The sequence below is a fragment of the Lates calcarifer genome, linkage group LG2 (assembly GCF_001640805.2).
Source record: "Lates calcarifer isolate ASB-BC8 linkage group LG2, TLL_Latcal_v3, whole genome shotgun sequence".
NCBI lineage: Eukaryota > Metazoa > Chordata > Actinopteri > Centropomidae > Lates > Lates calcarifer.
In genome coordinates this window covers 4124335-4146910 of record NC_066834.1, presented here as the reverse complement: position 1 = coordinate 4146910, position 22576 = coordinate 4124335, and the positions used below count along the sequence as shown (strand labels likewise).

At 38.7% G+C, this 22576-nt stretch overlaps 1 protein-coding gene and 1 long non-coding RNA gene across 2 annotated transcripts in view; one reads left to right on the top strand and one right to left on the bottom strand.

The window, feature by feature from the left end:
• epha6 (eph receptor A6) overlaps positions 1-22576 on the bottom strand; it is a 50830-nt gene that overhangs the window by 11812 nt on the left and 16442 nt on the right. The window contains exons 3-8 of the mRNA XM_018683112.2: positions 20919-21047; positions 20118-20267; positions 19854-20015; positions 19509-19737; positions 9140-9295; positions 7842-8192 (exon numbers count right to left, since the gene is read on the bottom strand). Of these exons, the coding sequence (XP_018538628.1) occupies positions 7842-8192; positions 9140-9295; positions 19509-19737; positions 19854-20015; positions 20118-20267; positions 20919-21047 (1177 nt within the window). The remainder of the gene's footprint in view (positions 1-7841; positions 8193-9139; positions 9296-19508; positions 19738-19853; positions 20016-20117; positions 20268-20918; positions 21048-22576) is intronic.
• Positions 9427-19457, top strand: LOC108887647 (uncharacterized). Its single transcript, XR_001961667.2, has 3 exons — positions 9427-10100; positions 11974-12104; positions 19051-19457. It is a non-coding gene; the product is annotated as an uncharacterized LOC108887647 (long non-coding RNA).

The following is a 22576-nucleotide window of genomic DNA, read 5'->3' as shown; positions in this document are numbered from 1 at the left end:
TGTCAGCCATGTTATTCCAGGTAACATGTGCCCTTTCTATCCTGGTAGCAGGTGGCGTCTGAGCTGCGCAGAGCGCCTGGAGATTTTGTGGGAATATCTCAGGCCTCTCAGTCTGGCAGCCTGCTGCAGTTATTAATGGCAAATAGCAGACACAACAACAAAAATATACAGCAAGTATTGACAGAGCACTACAGTGCAACAGTGCACAGGTAAGTCATCCAACGAGTTGCTTTGCAAATGTCATCTTTGCCTGAATTAGTTTTGGTGTAATAATGAGCAGTACAGTGTCTGCTACACTCATTATTACAAAGAACTCAATATTAAACACCAGTTCCTTTAAACAAATGTTTCAGCAAATTCTTACAGGTGAAATACATGAAAGGTTATTATAGATTGATTATTCTCATTATTGTTAAATCTGGTGACTATTTCCCTTGATAAATCATTAAAGTTTTGGTCTGGAAAATGTCAGAAATTGATGAAAAATGCCAATCACAATTTCCTACAGCCCAAGTTAATGTCTTCAAAGTACTTGTTTTCTGAGGAACAATCCACAACCCAAAGATATTTGACTAACTTTCTCACTAAAAGATAGAAGAAGCTGGAACACTTTTTTGGTTTGAACAAATGACTTAAATGATGATTATGAAACTGTCAGAATAATGATTAAATAATGAATAAACAATTTTCTCGACTTATCAGTTGCAAATATTTACAGGATGACCACCGCTCCACTCGACCAGTTCTCTACTAAGGTTCTGGAAGCATCAGTGAGTCATTTCAGATGAATGCTTACAAAATAAAGTGAAAACAGTGCATGGCTCAAAGTGTGGGGAGATCTTTTTCTATCATTCTTGACTAATCACAATTAAAATACTTCATGATCAGGTAGAGATCATGAGTGCATGAGTGTTATGGCTTAATATTCATTCATATTCATTTAATTTTTAAATCCATTAAAGGGTTCTTTGCATGAGATCCTCAAATTCCTGCATGCATACACCCCAAAATTTAAATGAATACATACATTTGTGACTGTTTGTACTTGTGATTTGAATGAATCTGGTAAAACATATCTAAACAACAATGTTGCCCATATATGCAACGTTCAAATAAGCAATGACTATATTTTTCCGTTGGCATCAGCACGACCGGGCAGATAAATATGCATAACCCACTTAAGGGATAAGAATGTTTGCAAGAATCACATTACTGGAGGGGATTTCTGTCTACACCATACAGCATAATGTTATGTATCTATCACCATGCATTTGAGTGTGTGTCACTGACTGTACTTCTATCTTTGTGAGAACCAACTGGAGTTTTAGACTTTCTGTGCACTGACTGTGTATTGAAGAGAGGAAACTCCCTAAAAAATTCTTATGCAAGACGCTCTTTCAGCCGCAGGATAAATCAATCTGCTAGTTAGATACCTACTGCTATGGATGGGTGGCTCAAAGAGAACAATTATGGTCATTACAGTTTAATCACAATTCGCACAGTTAAAGATAATTGAGAATCTATCGGCTCTGGTTGGTTCATTGGCAACATGTAAAAATAGGTTAACCCTCAACTATACAGTATGTGCTCAAACAGATAAAGAAAGGACAGAGAGGGGAGAAGAGAGAGAGAGACAGTGAACAGGGAGAGCTGTAAAGAAATCCCACGAGGTTGCATCTCCCTAGCATCTGAGCATATAAATAGAAGTCAGCCTTATTCCCAGAGCAAGAGAGATGAAAACAGAAGAGAATCCACTGGAGGAAAGGGGGAAAAGAGCAAAGTACAAGGGAGAAAATCTCCTGAATCAGGACACCACAAAACACTGAGAACTGTTAGCATGTGAGATCTTCGCAAGGGTTTTATTGTTACTGTTAAAGACGTAATCATGATGACGAAGGTACTGGACCTAATTTTTCAAAAACAGAAAAAAATAGAATAAAATTAAAAAATAAATAAATAAATAAATAAAATAAATAAGCAAAATAGGGCCAGGTACTATCTAGCATGAGATGGACTCAAAAGTCATGAGAATCTACATACAGTGGTCCTTTCCTTTTTAAATAACTGATTAAACAAAGAGCAACAGTCCAAAGACAGACAATGTCACCTTCAAAAACAAAATTCTGCATGTATACTGAATGGCACAGTTAAGAATAAATAAATAATTTGGTTATTGTGCTTTAAAACTAATCCATATCCAAGTAGAGATAAAATACAAATTAGTGAAACTGCTAACTGACCAAACCCTAATTCTCATGCCTCACGTACACTTTGCACTTGTCTGAGAGGAAAGAACTAGCCAATTGTCTGGGTTGGTAATCCAAAACACACTGTGGAAAGGCAAACACTACGAACAAGCCAACCAATTTAATGCCACCGTGGATCTGATTAAACAAACAGTCTCATATTATGCTCAGAATACAAATCAGGGATATGTCTGCAAAAAAACAAAACAAAACAAAAACCTGCAACTGAAACTACAAAGTTTTGCCTTGCAGTGGCATTGTCTGCACAAGGTCGTGATCTTGTGCTCGTGGATGAAAAAAACATGTAGGTGAAAATAAGTAGAAACAGCACTAAATGAGTGAAATGATGATTCAAGTACCAACAGTGACAGACACAAGGCAAAAACTGTTTCCCATGGACAGTCGCAGATGCTCAACAAAGGGCCAACAGCATCCACTGGCTAAGTGTCAGATTAGGAGGGTAATGTTAGCCATCCTATTATGACGTCATGGTGGTGAACTCACTGTACATTTAAAGCTATAATCACACTTTGTACCACAAGCTATACATGTACACATGTGAATGTGATGTCACTTAACACTAGGAAAACATTTATTATAGTCCAACAGAGGACAATACAAAATACCCAGGACACTTATTATCATTAATAAAAGTAATTCTGATTAGCAATTATTAGGTATTTATCTAACTTTAAAAACTACTGTGATAAACACAGCTATAGTCTGTAGCTCTGGAGTAGTAGAGTAGTAATGTCTGGAACGAACTGAGCACAACTCTGTGGGGATTTATCTGTGAATCAGCAGCTATTCGATTTCAATTATTTCTACAAAGGTTCAATGCATCATTAAATCTTACATTTTATGAATGATTTGATTCGATTAGATATGTAACTCAATTCATTTCAATTCCTGCAGGCTCCACAAATATAAAAACGAATCTGTGCCACTGCCTAAAGCACATGTAGAACTTTACTTTGTGTTAGTCTTAGTTCAAACTTTCAAAGGGTCTATAGACATAAATATTTTCAGCCTCTGCTAGGACACAATCTTTCCTTTAAAAAAAAAACTTACATAAGGCTTACTTTTAACAGAGTGAGTCTATCTTTGTGATTGCCCATCGGCTCCTGTTGTAGGAGCACATTTTTCTTCTGTGTTGCAAACACCTTACACAAATTTTCACTGATTTCTCTGTGACTCTTCACAGAACACTGCTGCAAACTTTGTGGGAGGAATCTTCAGTGAGAAAATGCTCTGCTGAGGAATAACTACAGTGTTTTTTGAGCAGAATGGGGTTCGCTGCTCATAAACACAGAGATCATCCTGCTCACTCTGCTTCACTTTGCTGCCTCGAGAGGCGTTTGGACGACAACTGACCTTCATTAGCTTCAAAAAGCAGAAAACCTGCATCCTGTTTTACAAAATGAACTCAAGTGCGGAGGAGTGTATACACAAACAGCCATTCAAAATGATCAAATGTGCTCTCTCTGAGAATCCGTGACTAAACAGATATTGCTCAGCTCTTACAGCAACAAAGCTGAGTGATGATTCCAGTACACCATATCGTCGAAGGCAATGAATGCTCCATTCTGTTCAAAGACAAAGTGATCATGCATCTTGCTTAACTGAGCATCATAACTTATCAAAGTTAGACAGGCACACAGGCAATAGGGAAGAGAAATTATTAGTAATTCTGATTAATAGGGTTAGCATAATTAAAAGCATAATGAGGCATTAATATGCAATTTACAAAGAGATAGCATGCCAACAGAAAATAAATCTTCCCCTTCCTTCTCACTAAAAAATCCAGTTAATTGCTAATTCTGTGTTTGATTGGCTATTATTCCATCAATGACATAATATCACAGTCAATTATATGAATGACTTCGCAGCATCTGCGTTAATTGGCAATGAGCCTGTCCACCCCAAGTCCATCCAAACAGAGATTCAGACAAGTACAGATTTACAACAATCGTTTCTCTCAACTCGATGAATATTATACCTCATTTGAATTTATAGTAAGTTTTGAAGTACTTGAAGAATGTTTTGCATCTAACAGCTGTATAGCGCTTTGAAGAGATTAAATATATTTTTTCTTTTGATTAACAATCTTCCTGGAAATGCCATACTCAAGTTATTTGTTCATTTACGTTTGTGGCAGTTCTTTTCAAAGAAATTAGCACATGCATGATGCTGCGAACTACCTGTGCACTCATGCAAACATTTCAGTCCAATTAGCTGCAGACTATGAGCCATGAAAAACTGCATACAGAATGTATGAATGGTGTACAGTGTGCAAACTTACAGAACAGTGCCTTCCTTTTTATTTTGCCTTTTTCTCACATAAAATGAGCAGGGCAGTTATATAACTGCAAACAAGTGATCAGGATCATTCTATCCTTTATCAAAGCACAAAATGAATCCTATAATGACACTCCATCATAGAGAGGTGTTACGTATCTCTCATTTAAAGGAGGCAGTAAGAGGAGACAAACATGTATGTGTGTGGGAGAAAGAAAAACAAGAGAGAGAAGAGGGAGAGCTGGGAAATCAAATCATATGCGAGGCTGTAGGTGGTACACACTGGTGTGGAAAATATGTGTGTAAATGTCATATGTGTATGAATTTGTTTGCCTGCTTGTTTTGCATGCACGCCTGGCTGTGTATGCATACAGTATGTCTACTGAGGAAAGGCAGTTTGACAAGTTAATCCACTCTAAACATCCTAATGGAAACATCCCTACAGGCTGCCTCTCCTCCTCTACAGAGATTATTTTGCATTCCAACTTCCTCCCATCAGTCTAGCTGCCTTTGGCAGGGAGATGGGTATGAAGTGACACACATACACCTGACATCTGGTTTCCATGGAATGATGACAGCTTATCAGCATAACATAGGATATAGTTTCTAAAAATAATACAAGACAATATTCCACTGCTATAGCAGCAAAGTAGCCACAAATGACTGCTGAAGTTATTATCTTTTGGGAATAAGCAGGAGCATAATTCATGACCATTAGGATGGTGTTATGACAACTGGGACCATATTATACTCACTTACCAACCATACACTCTAAATTGCCTTAAAAACTGTGTGAAGCATGGACACGACTAATCTAAATCCTCCTGCTAAGAGACAATAAATGCAGAAAGGTTGGTAGGGAATGACGATAAATTAATGAGAATTTTATACAAAAGTTGTAATATTTATGAATTACACAAGTCTGTCATTCACAAACACATTTCTTCCACTCAGTCTTGGTTGCTTGCTCTCACTTAAAACTGTCGACTCCACCATTAGTGCTGCTTCAATCTCATCTCTTCTTACTGCTTTTGACACAGCAAACTGCTGGATTCTACCTTCTACCTTTGTCCTGTACTCATGGAACAGTTTTTCAAAATCTGATTCTGGCTCTCAGCTAAACAGACTAATAATCTTAAGGATTTCTAGTCATTTTTTATTACGGGTCAGGTTTCGCTTGATTCTGAATCCAGACCACGTCTTTAAAATACTTTGTTCCTGCCATTTATTGTAAAAGTAATCGGACAAATAAGCCATCTGTAAGCCCACAGATTGGCTTTCAGACAGCATAGTGTATGTCTTGCTGTCTCAAAAAATGAAAAAGTCAAAAATGTGATAAAATGTTGTATGATAGTATAGTATTTGCACTTCCCCAAATCTTTTAATCTCTCCATCATTCATCGCCATCAAGAATTTCTCGGATGCTTTATCTGGTGAGCTAGAATACAGATGGTAAACCATGACAATTGTAGTGCTAATACACTTATGGAAGCCTGTACTGCACACAAAGATGATATAGCAGAGATATACTCACACTTCTCTATTTTTATATCTGAGCCACTGAAGACTGATGAGCATCAGTCTTATTCTCATCAGAATTTCATCTCACTACCGACTTGCTGCGCATGCTGAAAGGGGGAGAAAATGTGCTCATACAGTACATCTCAGCATAATTTATTAATCTGCTCTCTTTCCTTCCTTCATCTCAACCTTCTCCATCAATTATTCCATCAATATTCTTGCCCTTAAAATATAAGGTTCAGGTTTCAGTCTGTGAACTTTAGATCCCTTATTTCTCCTAATTCAAGCCCAAGACAATGCCACCCTAAGGACTGCTTGCTGTGGCTGACCTCAGGTCAGCTGGGCCCTGCTAATTGGGACTAGGTTAGGGCCACATTGGCTCTGTCAGCTAATCAAGGGTCAGAAATGTGCTTCACCTACTGACACATTAAGCTGGATGGAGCACCAGAGACTGTGAAAGAAGACACAGGGTGCTCAGGAAGGAGAAACGCAAATCTAGCTGCATAATAAATAAATCCCCGCCTGTTACTGAAGCATAACTATCTTTATCTGCGCCCAGCTGCAATGCAAACACAGTGTCACTGATCTGTGAATCAGATATTACATAACTACAGTATATGCATATGCCAAGCGTAAGCATGTAAATTTAATCTTTATCAGTATTTTAGAGCTAAATATGGCTAGTTTCATGTTAGCCCTCAACAATCTGTCAAGCAAAAGGGGAACAAATGGAATACATATGAAGACGTCCTTTCAACTAAAATTTCCTGTTTTTAGGAACAACTATAGTCACTGGTGTCCTAGCCATTCTGCAGCAAGGTTATGGAATTTAATCAAAACCTTGAGATACAGTTTTATTAATAGATTACAGTTGTGTTACCAGTAATCACTATGGACATTTCACCAAAACTGGTACCTCACATTTAGTGTACAGATACTCCAACCAGTGTCTCAAAAGACACAAGGTGGATGCAGGAACTGAAACTACAAGACATAATTTATTAATTCCAGTTTGATATTTATCTGTGCTTGTGTAAATTAGGTAGTTAGGCAAGGCAGGTGTTTTTGGGCAGTGGCGGGTAAAACTGCAGGTAGTTTTTTGGAACCTGCTAGTTTGTAAACTATTTTTTCATCGGTTCGACTTGGCTCCCTGCCATCCCACGGACTGAATGTCCACTGGGAAAATTCCCACCATTCCAGATGGCCATTCTGCCCATGCCAGCAGGATTAAAATGATGAATGTGTCGCAATATTTTGTAACTTGCCATGTACTATTTCAGCAAAATGTTTTAAAATTGATTTATGAAATTCATGGCTGCAACTAACAACTTCAATTAATTTTTAAAAATTTAATAGTTTTGAAATATTTTTCAATGTAAAATATGTGTGAATGTGAAGTCTCTGAGTTGCATTTTTGGTCCATCCAGCAATCCAAAAACTCAAAGTTCTTCAGTTACACTGATGTAAAAACATAAAGCGAAACCTTACATTTAAGAAGCTGGAACCAGCAAATATTTGACATTTTTGCTTGAAAAATTACTTAGAAATGGCTGATAATCAGTTATCTAATCTAATTTTTGCAATTAGTTTTGTTGATGGATAAACCAATTAATGCCTTCCCTGCTTAAACACTCATGTAAATCTTATCCAAGTCAAAATGAATCAGTCCTATAATTCTGTGGGAGGCACAGCTGCTTGTCACAGCTGGATTTGAAGACAGTAAAACAATCAGAAATGGAAAGTTGCACTGAAGTGATCAAGAGGTCTGCAACTCACCAGCTTGGTGTGTATTGACAGAAACATTTGCCAGCGAGCGCACAGCCAGGCCCAGCCCAGTCACACCATTCACGGCTTCTACGTGGAAAGTGTAGTTGGCATGCATCGCAAAATCTAGTATTGCCACAGAGGTACCAGTCAGACCAAGTGGCCGTGGGATGAACCGCAGGTCCGGTTCACACGGCTCACACTGAGTCACGCTGCTGTCACCATCACTTCCATCACAGCGCTGGCACAGGATGTTGTAAGTGATGTCTTTCCTGCCTCCTGTATCGCTAGGAGGCATCCACTGCAAGAAGAGAGCCGTGTCATTGATCAATGAGACCAGGTTCCTGGGAGCTGATGGGGGCCCTGAAGAGAAATAAAAAATATTTACAGGGAGAAAGAGAAACCTCATTGATAACTCACTGCTCACTTTGTAAGGTAGATTTCTTTTCAAAACAAATGTCTTTCAAATATACTTGTTCAAATATAACTTAATACTTATAGAGGAGTTTGGTTATAGTCTGATTGAATAAAAGAATACACAAGATATATGATCTCTGATTGCTTCTGCCATCTCAGACAATGTAGAGGTCTTGGCAGAGCCATTAACAATCTTGAGTCTAGAGTTTACCAAAACATGATGAAATGAGCAGCAATAATATCAGGATTTTTTTGGATTCTACAGTCTGCAAAAATGCCTAATGGGTTATTATGAAAGTACAAGAGTCTAACAGTAGCATGAAAAAAAGCACCTCTTATCATGCCACTCATCTGACCTTGAGGATGAAGCACATGATCACCAAAATCAGACAGTTTATGGACCTTTAGCAGCTGGTGAACATAAGCAAAATCTGCAGCGTGTGTTTAGTTTATAGGTACAGTAGCTGCGTGGGCGGTTGGCTTTCAATGCATCCTGCAGTATTTCGCTCCAACTGCTTGTGTCAGTTTCTTGGATAAAACTGTCACAGTTAAGACGTTTTTTTCCTCAATTTTCTCAACAGTACAAAGTAATCGGAGCTGAAGTTGTGAAGTTGTGTCTTTGAATATCTGTGTGTAGGTGTGTGGGTGGTAAGCTTTTGGAGTGCCCTAAGTGTTTCTTTTCAGCATGCTATGGTACTTGTCAGTTCCATGGATACCACTCTGTGTGAGAATTTTTCATGTCCATAGTAAGGTATATTATAACAGATGTATCTCTTCACAGCTGAGATATTTACACTTAGCTCAACCATATTGTCAAAATTCAAAGAAACAAACAAACAGAAATTAAGAATGCCCCTGCTGACACAGTTAAAGTTTGTAATTATTCTACTAACTTGTACAAGCCATGGTGGAGGGGTCTTTGATGGCCCTGTAGAAGCCTTTATCACAGTGACAGATTGTGGCGGCCTGGTCATGGCTGGAGCTATGTGGAGGACACTTGGAGCATTTAGTGTTCCCAGCATATGCTTTGAAGAAGCCAGGTCTACAAGCTGGACACGGAGACAGAGGAAGAGGGCAGTTACACAAGGTTAATGTTCCCCATGCAATTGCATTTCCATCAGCACACATACATTTAATTCAAAGCCCCAGCTGCTTCTCCTCACCTGTGGTCTGACCTTATTTCCCGTGGTACTATGGATCACTGTCACCACCTTATTAGCTTTCTAAGCCACATGCTTATGGTCCTGCCCATTGTCCATTCTAACAAATGGTGCACACCTGTAATGTACCTTTTCTGAATAAAGAATGGCAAACTCTCTCAGACATACTCACATACAAAAGTTTTTCCAATAGATACATCACAAACAGCTCTTAGACCAACTGAGGCTTGGTACTTAAATTTAGAGATACTTGCAGACTTCCACAGCAGCACAATTTTGTTTTATTTTTTCAGTGTAGCCTGTAGCCCTTTCAGTGTAGCACTCTGACATCTACTACAGTGCTTTATTGTTACGTGACAATTGGTAAATTAGCCTAACGTTACTTCCGCTGTTACGCTAGCTTCTCAACAGGTGTGCGAGCTGTTAACTGACTATCGCTGGCTAACGTAGCTCCGGTAACTGTATGCAACACTCCCGAAGTCCCCGCCCGCTGCGCGCACGCTTCGGACTATGAACTAGCTAAATCCCTGTGATAAGCAGATATACCGCAGACGACAAAAACAAACTTGGCGTCAACTGAAGATACCCCCCCCCCCCTTTTGACGGAGGCCGGCCGCCTACTTCTCCCCTGCCGCAGCCCTCACACAATGTTTGGTCCTGGGACAGTCCTTCCATTGAACGCACCGACCTCCCGGTAAGAGAGCTAACCAAAAACACTTACCAACATATGGGAGAAACAGTAAGAGAACATTGTGATACCTGTATTATCCTTTACCTTACTTGTTACTGTAAACAATAGCGTACAGCGTACATAACCATAGCAAGTACTCAGCAGGCTATATGGTCGTAAGCTTGTTAGCTAACGTTAGCATAGAGAGCGTCCGTAGCTAGCCAGTGTTGAAAAAAATCAAATCAAGTCTAAAACAGGGTGTGGCATAAGTTGAAATTTTGAACTGCTGATAGTGATGAAAAACAAGGGGATGACTAAAACTAATTAACCCGTGGGAACCATAAATGTCTGTACAACATGTAGCTAATACATCCATCCAATAGTTCCTGGTATCAAGATATTTTCATCCAGACCTAGGTGGCAATTTTAAATTGTACAGATTACAGTTTCTAGAAATGGCAACAAACAAACAAAACGATGTACAACATAATCATTACTCATAACTGTGTAACCATAACAAAACAGAGTTTTTGGTGGAACAAAGTATTGTTACAGCAGTATACATATATATATATATATATATATATATATATATATATATATATATATATATATAGTATTGTTTTACAGTACAGAAAAAATACACATGTGTAAGGCTTTAAAACTTTCCAGGACATCAGAGAATTAATTCAGGAGGAGATGGATACTGTATGAATAATTAAGCTATGGAAAAGACTTTGGAGCCCATTTGTTGTAATCAGCAGGTTTAAGAGTCCTTTAATGCAGACAGAAGAAAGTTTATATTGTTTGTCAGGCAGGTAAAAAAAGAGCTAACATACAAATAATGCATTATGAAAATGCAATTATACCCTGCTTTCAGTCTAAAACCTCCATCCACTTACATGGTCCATTCTGCTGATCTAAGTATTCTTCACTTTTCCATCCTCACCCCGGTTCACTTTCCTACATCATTACTTCTTCCAGTTCTCTCCCATTTTACCTTGCAATTTCTTTTTTCCCCATCAATTCAACCAACCAACTCTCCTTTGCTTATCGTTCCAATTTTTCTCTGTTTTGTGCTGCCACAATTCTCACCTTTTCTTGATTATTCATCTTTCTTAAAATATTTTTCTTTTCCCCATCTCTCCCCATTGCTTTCCTCTCTTCCTCTCTTTCCCTTAAGGTTTATCAGAAGATGACAAAGCCAGTGCAGATTGCCTCCTTCTCTCCAGACTTATCTCAGCAGAGAAAAATAAAGCACTAATACTGCAGTTATTTAATATTCTGGGAATCGGGGGATAGTTTTATTGCAGAGTGATTTTTAGGAGAATATATCTGTGTGGGTGGGGTAATAATTTCAAAATTAGCAAATAAATAAGCTTGCTATAAGATAGACAATGTGTGATAAAGAAAAAAAGGTAACACACTGGGGAATTCAATCAAGACCTCATGGCAGAAAGATGAATTTTATAAATTAGGCATTTAAATATTTTTCTGTAGTTAAGTTAAGATAAGTAGGCAGCAGAAAGACGTAGTAGTTAGGCACAGTCATTTATTTTCTTCCTCACATCAGCAGTAACAGACTATATTACATAAGTCTTTTACTCTCTAATTTGTTATTGCCTCCATTGAGAAATACACAACACCATTGTCTTTCTGTTGATGTTTATTATTTAGTGATAAGTTTTATGCTGTGTCACATGAATGATGTCCAGCTGCTACCCTGTGTTAAGTACTGCACCCTGGACTCCTTGTCAGAAAATTTTGTTACTGTTACTTATCCTGGTGAAATTAAGTAAATGAAATGAAATTGTTCCTGGTACCTATACAGTGTTGGATATTCTGATTCAGTAAGTTATCACGATTCATCTCTAGGCTCTCTTGTTCCCATTTCCAGACCTGCCATTCCCACCTGCCTTGCTTCCCTCCAGTACAGTCACCTGGCTTTCCCTGCCCATCTGTAGATGTGGACTATATATACCTGCTCTCTGCTCACAGTCATTGTCGGTTCTCCTCGTTGCTATTCCTGTGAGTTTCTGGACTTTGCTCTCTAGTATTTGCGTACATGTCAGTTTGGGTGACCCCTGTGGGACAGTACTGGGTGAATGAGTATTAGACTTCCTATCTGACACCAGATTGTTGTATCTAATAATAATCATAGTCACATGGTCAACGGTTTAGTTGTTTATTCAAGTGATAATATTTCATTGCATGGAGACCTGTAGAAGTGCAGTCTGTCACCTGTGAACCTAGGCAGTTATTTGTGGAGGATGAATTGCACTGTTTTTAAATATGTGCCCCTCTGTTCCCTCTTAACAGAGATTGATCTAGCTGAACTATGGTAACTTTCATCAGTGATAAATCCAATATGAGTGAGTGGAATAAACTCTTTTCTTGTTCCCAGTAATCTAAAATTGTATAATGATATCCTTTTAGTATACCTGTAAATTTTTTACCATGTCCAAGGGAACATTTCAGGTGTCCATAAACTATATATGAAGACACCTCAAGCATACACTCATCAGCTTAACCCCATAGAGTTGAGGCATATGAGTTATTTAACATTCCCCTGCTTCTGGAAGTAAAAATCCCATTGATAACCACAAAATATCTGGTTCATTGATAAAAAGTCAAAGGTACAGTCCTGTGTATACAAAATTCAGTGAGAAAACAGCCAATCACAGGACTTAGAATTCTGTTACATACGCCACTAATTAAATATCTGCTAATGAGAAGTTAAACCTGCAGTGTTTAACTTTTTGTCTCTCCCTTCTGGCAGTGAGAGTAAACACTCACAAACACTGTTTGCGCGTAGCTATGACGTCTGCCTGTCAATAATTATTTATGTCGTTTTATTCATGAAATGTCAAGTTCTGATAGCCTGAGGTGACATTTTAAAATTACTTGTTTTCTCCAACAGTCAATCCAAAAGACGTTATAAAAAGAAATGATATAAAACGAAGAAAAGCAGCAAATCCTCGCATTTGAGAAGTTGAAACCAACAAATATATTTGACATTTTTGCTTGAGCAAACCACTTAAATGATTACTGGATTGTAAAATATTTACTATTGTAAAATAGTTGCCAATTTATTTTTGGGTTGAATGACTGTCTGGCTAATTGTCAGTGCATTCAAATTTGCTTTCTACACAGCTATATATTTTGTAATTTTCTATTTTACATGGCTATATTTCCTTGAAATGCAGAGGTCAAACGTCGCTAATGGTTTTTACTGAAAAAGAGAATGACAACTTTGAATAGGAGATGACGTGCAAGGTAGAATGAAAATGAAATAGGAAAGATGTACAAGGAAAAACAATCTGCATAAACAGGTGGACATAATTGAGTATAAAGATATGTAAAAGGGATGAGACGAAAGATTAACACACAGACAGAATGCATCGCGTTGCTGGTTAGCTCCTAATGAGAAGAGTAATTTGTCACCCAGCTTCCAATTTTTGAGGCACCTCATTCACTTGGATATTACTTTCCTCCTATGCTGAGCTTCTGCCAAAGGCAACAAACACACACATTCATTTGAATTTCCAGCTGCTCCCTCCTCTCTGGTATGAGCTGGGAAGATCACCACCCAAAAGCAATTACAGTGCTCATACCACTATTTCCATCAAAAATTTTGAGAACATCCACACACACACGTGCACATGCAGACACACAATGAGATCCAATTTGTTCACCATCAGTTGTTGGGCCTTTTGTCATGGGAGGCATTCTTATTCATGAAAGGAACAATATTGGCACAAAATACATATTCCCACTCAGAGCAGATACTGCTGTGCACACAAAACAGACAACAATAATGCAGACACAGTATGTTTCACCAGTTAATAACTGTAGAACTTAAACTGACGATTATTTTTCAGTTTATTATCAGTTTTTCTGCTGGTTATTTTGTGGATTTATAAATTAATCATTTGGCTCTGTAAAACGTCAGAAAATAGTGAAATGTTTTAATGATTTTCCACAGCCAAAGGAGATGTGGTCTGATATTTTTTATTCTTCCAACAGTCCAAAACCTAAAATATATTCAATTAACCATCATATATGACAGAGAAAATCAGTGTGTTCGCATATTTTAAAATGCAGAAAGCAGCAATGCATTATCAGCTTTTAAACTTTAATATGGCAAATATTTCAGCAAGCAGGTGCCTATTTACTCATCAAGCAGATCTAGGGCTACATTAGTATTCATTTGGAATTCTGTTTGTGTCCAAAATTTAAGTCCAAAATGAACTCACTCTCTAGCTCTGTACTGGTCTCCACCAACTCCTGAGCAGTACACAGCTCTTTAATTGCTAAATGATTCAGTATGTTGAGCAAGTAGTTGCTAACTGTGTCTGTGTGCTCTCCTGGTAGTGGGTTTTCGGAGCATTTTGCTGAAAATAGCTGCCTCTGTGCTGAAAACATTGCTAGTAAGCACACTAAATGAATCAAAACACAAAACAAAACAATGAGCTGAAAGATTCTGTGAAGCTCTGTAGAGCTGAGGGGAATTGAAGAGTTGGGTCATAATTACCTCCATCAATGAGGTTATGTTTTCACTGATGTCTGTTGGTTTGTTTGTTTATTTGTCAGCAGGATTACGCCACCAGTACTGAACAGATTTGCACTAAACTTAGTGGAGAAATGAGGCATGGGCCAGGGAAGAACCCATAATATTTTGGTGCAAATCTGATGCCATTTTTCAACATTTTGGCCCTGGTGGACAGAATGCGCTCTACTTAGTGCCATTCTAGTTTTCTATGGGTTCATCACTTCTTAATTCCTTTTAGATTACACATAGCAATTTGATTCATAAAAATATTGGTCAGACCATCTTAAAAAGACACTTTTCAAAGCTCTTTGCAGAGCTTAAACCTTGGCCTCAGGTTAAGAGCATCACTTAAGAAGGGTTAAAATTTGAGTTTCAACAATAATGACATGCTAACTAAGAGATTCTGAGTTGTTTGAGTGTGCAGAGTTGGAAGTTTTCTCTTGGCTTTATGTTGTCAGAAACAGATGGAGCCAGAGACTATGTTTACCCTGGTCTCTCAGCTTTGATATGCAGATGGGAAGTTCACAGAGAATGAGTGATGTTCTAGTCTGGCTGAGCTGCGTTAAAAGCCAGAGTAAACGCAGTCCTTAATGGACAGAAGAGGGGCACAGTGACTTGGATACAACTCAGAGAATGTATTGATTTTCTTCATTTCCTATTCCACTTCACCTGAATTGAAGTTCATGAGTTTGCACCTTGCTGACCTGATAAATCCTGTGTCTCGAGACAGCAGAGGTCATCAGTGAGCACACATTGCCAATTTTTGCAGAAATTTGAGGAACTCTGATTTGGGAATGAGAAAACACTGATGGGCTTCATTGTGCGATTGTGAATATTTCTGTCTGTTTGTTAGTTTGCTCCTTCACTATTCATTTATATAATAAGAAGAGAAGCTGTCCTCTGTTGGTATCAACCTTATAAAAAGTATGGGAGAGCTTAGCAGCAAAAATTGTCATTGAAAAGGTTTTGCTGAAACCAAGGTATATTTGAATATACAAGATTTTTCAGCTATTGAATGTAACCACTTAGCCTGCTGGTGGTGTCTGCCTATCTATTCTGATTCAAATGAAATTCAAAAAGACGTCTCTATTAGCATCCCCCACAATTCACTGCCTCTTGAATATGATGCTGTGACGAAAGGATGTGGAACAAATAGCATTAGCACTATGATGTTGCCTTATCTAGGTCATGATATAACCAGCCTATCTCTCCGTAATCCTCTTGTGGTTGACACTGAATGAAAGGAATAGCATAATAAAGCACTCGATAGAGATGTCAAAACAGTCTGGCAGAATGCTACTGGGGTGGAAAGCAGGGTTTGATAAGCGCTGATGCCTTTGTTTAGGCAGCTGGGAGGGAAAGATGGACGTGTTAGCGCAGAGCTCCGCTTATATTTGGGAGTGTTGGGGTTTTCCCTCTTCTCTCTCTCTCTCTCTCTCTCTCTCTCTCTCTCTCTCTCTCTCTCTCTCTCTCTCTCTCAGTCTCTCAGTCTCTCTCTCAGTTTCTCTCTCTCTCTCTCTCCCCCCCCCCCCTCTCCCTCTCCCTCTTTTGCTCTTTCCCCATGCTGCCTCTCAGACAGCTTTGATCACAGTACCCTTTGAAGCAGTGTTCCAAAATGAAAACGAGGAGAAAGCAGAAGTCATCGCAAGTTCATGCCTAAACTTCCTGCAACTACTTGCAAAGTGCACATCTTCATCACAGCATATGCTCTGCAAGACCTATGAAAATTATTGATGAGAAAAAATATATTGTCATAATTAAAGTCATAAATCATTAATTACAAGGCCATAAGGTGTTGTTACTATGTATTATCTCTTCTAACCTAGTCTTGAATGAGTTCAGAAATGCCATCTGAGAAATCCACAGCACAACAACAACAACAACAACATTCCTGAGTTTTAACCTGACATTTCTCACAACAGTAACTACTGCACAGCAGAGCAACACAGCATAGCAGTATCTCTGGTTTCCTTTACTCAGGATGCTACAGTATTTCAGAGAAGGGTGAATCTTAAAGGAACAGCCATTTTGGGAAATTCTTCTGTTTTCTTTCAGACACATGGTCAGATAAGATTGATACTAGTTATGTCTGTATGTCCAGATATAGAGATAACCCAGAGAAATGTTCAGGAGACACAAAGACTGGACACATGGGGAAACCACTTGTCTAGCCCTGTCAAAAGTAAAAGTATACAGCCTCGCAGTTTTTGTTTAACAGTTTTGAAAGTTTTATTGTGAAGCTGCAATGATTAGCCTACTTTCAACTCAAATGTGAGGATTGCTGCTTTTCTTTGTCATATGTGATGAAAGGTGAAATGTCCTTGGGTTTTGACATGTCCTGTTGGTTGGACAAAACAAGCAATTTGGGCTCTTGCTTTTAGTATATGAAACATATTAAAGCTAAATAATTTTCAGATTAATCGATAATGAAAATAGTGTTATTTACATGTTATGCTTTTCTAACTTTTCACATGCAGGAAAGTCCTGCAGACTGTTGTAAATTATTACCATGACAGAGACTGTATTCTGTATGGTGACTGGTTACACCTTTCACAAAGGTAATTGTGTAAAACTCCTCGTCTTGATCTTTGTCAGCTCTCTCATTAATAGCCTGTAATGTCAATGTCAGTGGTGGTTGCCTAAATATTAGGTGCATTTACCTGTATGTGCTCAGGCGAGTGTTGTCGCTGAAATTGTAGGAATGTATTTCCACCGAGGTGTTGCAACTATTAAGTTACCAGTGTCGAACTCTTTCCTACCTAGTTTAGTATTACACACACACAAGCTAACATGACCATAACAATAACAGGGTAGCTGTTAAGTAATTTATAATTAATAGTAACAGGTTTTCTTGTGCTTTATTTTTACGCTACAGTATGTGTTAGAGTTCTGTCAACTAATGTTGGGGTGATAGGATGACACAAACTGAGATGATATAAATTTGTCAGCTGGCAGAGATCTAGCCATTCTGTACCGAGGTTTCTGTCCTTTTAATATCTCTGGCAGAATCAGATCATTGTGGGTAGTGTTGCAAATCAAGACTAGGTTTATGGCAATATTAGGTTTGTACATGCATCAGTGTTTAATTTGTGGGATTATCTGAAAACAGACAATACTGTATGGTTACTAAATCCATAAAGTAAAATAATTTCCAAGAAGACACACTTTACTGCAATATGTATCAATACTTGAAATTACCTTACAGCCCTATGGTTAACTTGAGGTGTCTATCAATTTTGGCTTGTTTGAGTAGTAGTTGTAGTTTGAGAATATCCAGTGCGTATGACTGAAAAAATAGACACACATTGTTCCAAGTGCCAAGTCGGTTACTGCTGCGTGAGTTACTGACCCATTCATTGTAGTGGCTGCCAAGATCCCCCTGACACTATTGCAGCTACAACACAATGGAGAGAAGAAACTACTGTCAGCCAAAGGGGATGAATAGGGAGTATAGATGTAGGACACATATGAAGGACACCATGAGAGCGCTGTTACTAAGCTGCTGTCTCATCAGTAATCTCTCCTGAGTTCTGTGTTGTTTGACTACATCTTTGAGATGATTGAGAGCGAGAGAGAGAAAAGAAAAATAAAAAGCAGATAAAAGCGAAGAAGATAAAAAGAAAAATGACACCTGGGGAGCAAATAAAGGAGATATTACAGCCTGTCCTACATATCAGCTGTACTAATGACTGTTTTAGTTCTCTTTGTAATAACCTGAGTAACCACATCACCGCGGGGGTAACACATGAATTTTAACCCGACCAGCTGAGACTTCTGTAAGTCTGCAAAATGTAGTAAGTAACACGGAGTGCACTTTAATTGTAATCAGGTAGTATGGCTCAATTTAGCTCCTGCCTTAATTACAACACTAACTCTGAGCCTCTTAAGTGAAAAAGAGGGTAGGGGGAGTTTTAGAAAAGACTAGGTATGAGCTAAATTAGCTGTGAAACTAACAAATGAAGGCAATTAGCCAGCTAGCCCCCAGTCTGTCTGCACAGTCTAATTGAGAAACCAGGCCAAAGACTATCTGGAACAACAGTTGCTTTAACTTTTTCTTAAGCTGTTCTGCTGACAATGGGCCACATTTAGGCAATGCTGATACAACAAATTAGAGAGAAGGCATTGCAAAAAGGCTTTTACAAAATCCTTTTGGTATTTATCAAAGTTTTTATATGTGAGAGCTTTTATGTAAATGCTAAGTGGTTGAATATTTGCTGTTATCTACTGCAGAATGATATTTATCAAATCAACATCTGACATAAACGGCTCAAATCCAGAAACGGCTTGACATTATAAGAATTACTTTCCCATTTGAGCCACATGATTGATACAGAGAGGCTCTCATGAGAACCAAAGTAATGATTTTGAAATGTCAGAAATCTCTGGGTAACACACCAATCTCTTCATATTCACATTGTTTAGGGTCTCATAGCTGAAAAAGGATGGCAATGAGAGACAGTGAGAGTGAGAATTAAATGGGAAGAATGAAAAGAGAAGGGGAAAAAAGGAACCAGGAGGAGAACGAAGGGGGAGTGAGGGAAGAGCAAATAAAGTGGACAAGAGAGGAGAGACGATGACTCGGGGAGGTGGAGCTGAAAAGAGATGAAGAGAGATGCGGAAAAGGATCAGACAAGGATGCAGGATCTTAGAATGGGAGGAGGGAATCGCAGTTCTGTAAACTCAAACGAGACAACTGGGTAGGCCCTAGAGATCTGTTAATGTGATGCAACGCCTTCTCTTCTTTTCTCTTCTTTTCTCTCTATTTGTCTTCTTCTATGTATCTGGAGCTTTAGCACACTGTTGGTGAAGTGTCCTGCTCTAAATTTAGTACAAACACAAACACACACACGCACACAAAAACATCCAAGACAACTGCTCACCCCGGCAGTAGCCATCCATCTCCTCGTGGCCAATACTACAGACACAGCGGCCCAATGGGACCAGCCAGTCTCCGTCAGCACCACAGTACAGTTTGGGCGTGTCCCTCTCTTCTGCATTCTCCACACATGCACCCCTCACTTCCACCAGAGAGGAAGAGTCCATATGCGGCACTGTGTCAGGAAATGCTGCCAGGTTCCTTAAAGTCGATGGACAGCGTTTGTAGAAGACCTTATATGAAAGAGAAAAAAGGGGAAGCTCAAGTACTGCCTATCTTGTGAAAGAAATAAAATTGATAGGTTCATGGTTGTAACTCATGCAAACATCACACCAGACTATTCACTGACCTTGACAGACACAAGAGCAATACAGGCTCCCACATCCTGGAAGGCCAAGTAGAAGCCCTTCTGTGTCACCGGCCCCACCTCCCTGACCTCTGTATTGAGGCGAAGCACACGATCTCCAAGATCTGTCTGTGTAAAACTCTCATCTGCTGCTATGGTGTCCACCTTGAAGCCAACAACACTTCATTAGCACAGGTGATTGTTATGGAATGATACCTGTAGCACAACAGAGAACTCATTTTCCATGATGCAGACTGAATAACCAACCTTGGCATAGTCAATAGGTCGAAACCGTGTTGCTGCAGGGAGCGGTTCATCTGTCTGCAGATAAAAGAGGTTGAAGGTTTCCTTACAGGTGCCAGACACCCAAGGAATGGAGTTGCAGTCTCTCAGTGTGAAACGCAGCTCCACATATACCTGAGTTGAAGTACAGAAATAAATGTCTATGTCTAATAGGTGTGTATGTGATGTTTCATAACAATAAAAATGGCAGGCTCTGTGCCTAAGTGCAAGCATTGTAGTCATGAATTAATTTATAGTGGTAATTAAAATAGTTGGAAAAGACAACATTAAATTTTACAAAAAAAAAAAAAAAATCAATAGCAAAAAGGATCTATTAAAACAGTTTGATAAAAGGTTTTTGCTATTTTAAACTACACAGGCAGGTCATTTGAAAATGTGATGGCTCTGGTGGCGTCAGTCCAGCCAGACTTATAGGATTTTCAGCAGTTTGCGATGCAGCTCATAATAAATACCATTCCAATCAATGTATAAAAAGCATTCCTGTACCCTCTAATTTATCATGAGCTGTTGTGTTTTGACTATAATGGAAATCAGTGCCTCTCTATCAGAGTGAAGTTACTTTACAGTACATCTGCATGCCATTTTTTTCTTCCAGTATGTTACATAGAAGTTTGCGTTCCCTCCGGTTAGTTTGACACTTTCCAAACCTCGACACAATGACATGACCAGACCCTGCATCAGGAGTACTTCATTTGATCCATTCTTTCTCAAAGTACAGTACTGGTACAGTATGTGTCTGAGGAAGTATTGAGATGTGATCCAGACCCTCTGTGCAGCCTGCCGCTGAATCCATCCAGACCGTAGCCAGTTGTTCTGGTTTGGCTCCATTACGTGGCAAACTTGGAAGGTGTGAATAGGTCTGTTCTGCTCATCCATTTCAGTGATTGCATCCCACTGTAAAAATATAGGAAGCAAATATGAGTACACAGTTGTCACATAGCAAGCAGAGAAATTAGTTAGAAACTTCATTGTCTACAATGTGAAAAATTGTCTTTAGCTCCATCACTCGCAACATACCATCAGAAACATAGACATACAAGAAGATTATTTTTTAAAAATCTATTTGATTAACTGCTTTATTTTTTCATGTCAAACATCTACACAGTAAATTTACTATTAAATTTGGTTAATATATTTGAATGTGGTTTCAGAGCTGTTCCATTAAACATTCAACCTGTGCACTTTCAATTGCATGTAGTGAAACTTAATTTCTATAGAAACATGATGTTTTAGAGACACCAAGTTAGTTTCACCAATGTTTTCAAGCTGTTGCATCAGCTAGACTCTCTCATTTGTCTGCTCTGCTTTAACGGTGTGATGATCAGAGCTTCAAAAGCCCTAACATTTATTGACAGAGCTTCTTTCTTACAACTCCTGTGGCATTAAATGGGTAGCTGCGATTGTATGTGTTATACAGCTGGACATGTAATTATATCTCAAGATACATGGGAGACATGGTAATTCTGCTTGATTCTGTCCTGCAAAGGCTGTGGTAGAGAAATGTACAACATGTAAAACATTATATATGAATGAAAATAATTATTAAATATTTATGCAAATAATGTTGATAAAGATTATTATTATTTTGTCCTAAGTCAATGAAAATTCACATTTAGCACACACTGTATCAGATCTAAAGGGAAGGGGGTTTAACAAGCTATCTGACCATCTGACAAGCACTTCTGAAGGAGCGTGCTGTCAGCTTAAGAAAATGTGTGAGTGCTTTCTGTTTAGCCAAATGTGCCACCATTTCCTTGTTTCAAGGCACCAGTTGTCTCCCTAATCAGTCAGCTGCAGTGACCAGTTTATAGCCATGTCCTTATTCAGAGTCCGGATGTTTCAAACAATGTAGCCCACAGAGGTGTGTCTTTGCTCCTGCTCCTCCTCCCCAAAGTAGACAGTGTGTCCTCACAGAGACCAAATCTAATGGTACATTTGTGTCCTCCTCATCAAAAAGTTAAAAATTTCTGCATCAAATTTTAACACAAGTTGCAGAGTGAAGTTGCACTCCACGGTGCAACACTCTTCAGTATACCCAAACAGCAAACAAGAACAAACAGCAGAATTCATGCCTGTCTTCCATCATTTACAGCTGTGCCTCTTTCATTGAGTTATATCATTAAATGCATTTATCATATGAACTAAACCAATGAAAAAGAGATCCAACAAATTTAAGATAAAATACAGTACAGTTACGTGACTTTTTTTGACATTACGAGTTGACAAGGACTGTTCGAATGCTCCATCAAACATGAGACGCTGATACAGAGGGCTGCAAAAGATGCATGAGTTGTGTCCTAATGTGCTAGGAGGAGAAGGAAGCTACATTTGGAGAACCTTCAAAATGGGACAGGCCATGTCAGACTATTATGGTGTTTTTGGTCTGGAAAAGCTTCATTTCCAGGATCCATCTCCTGAATGTG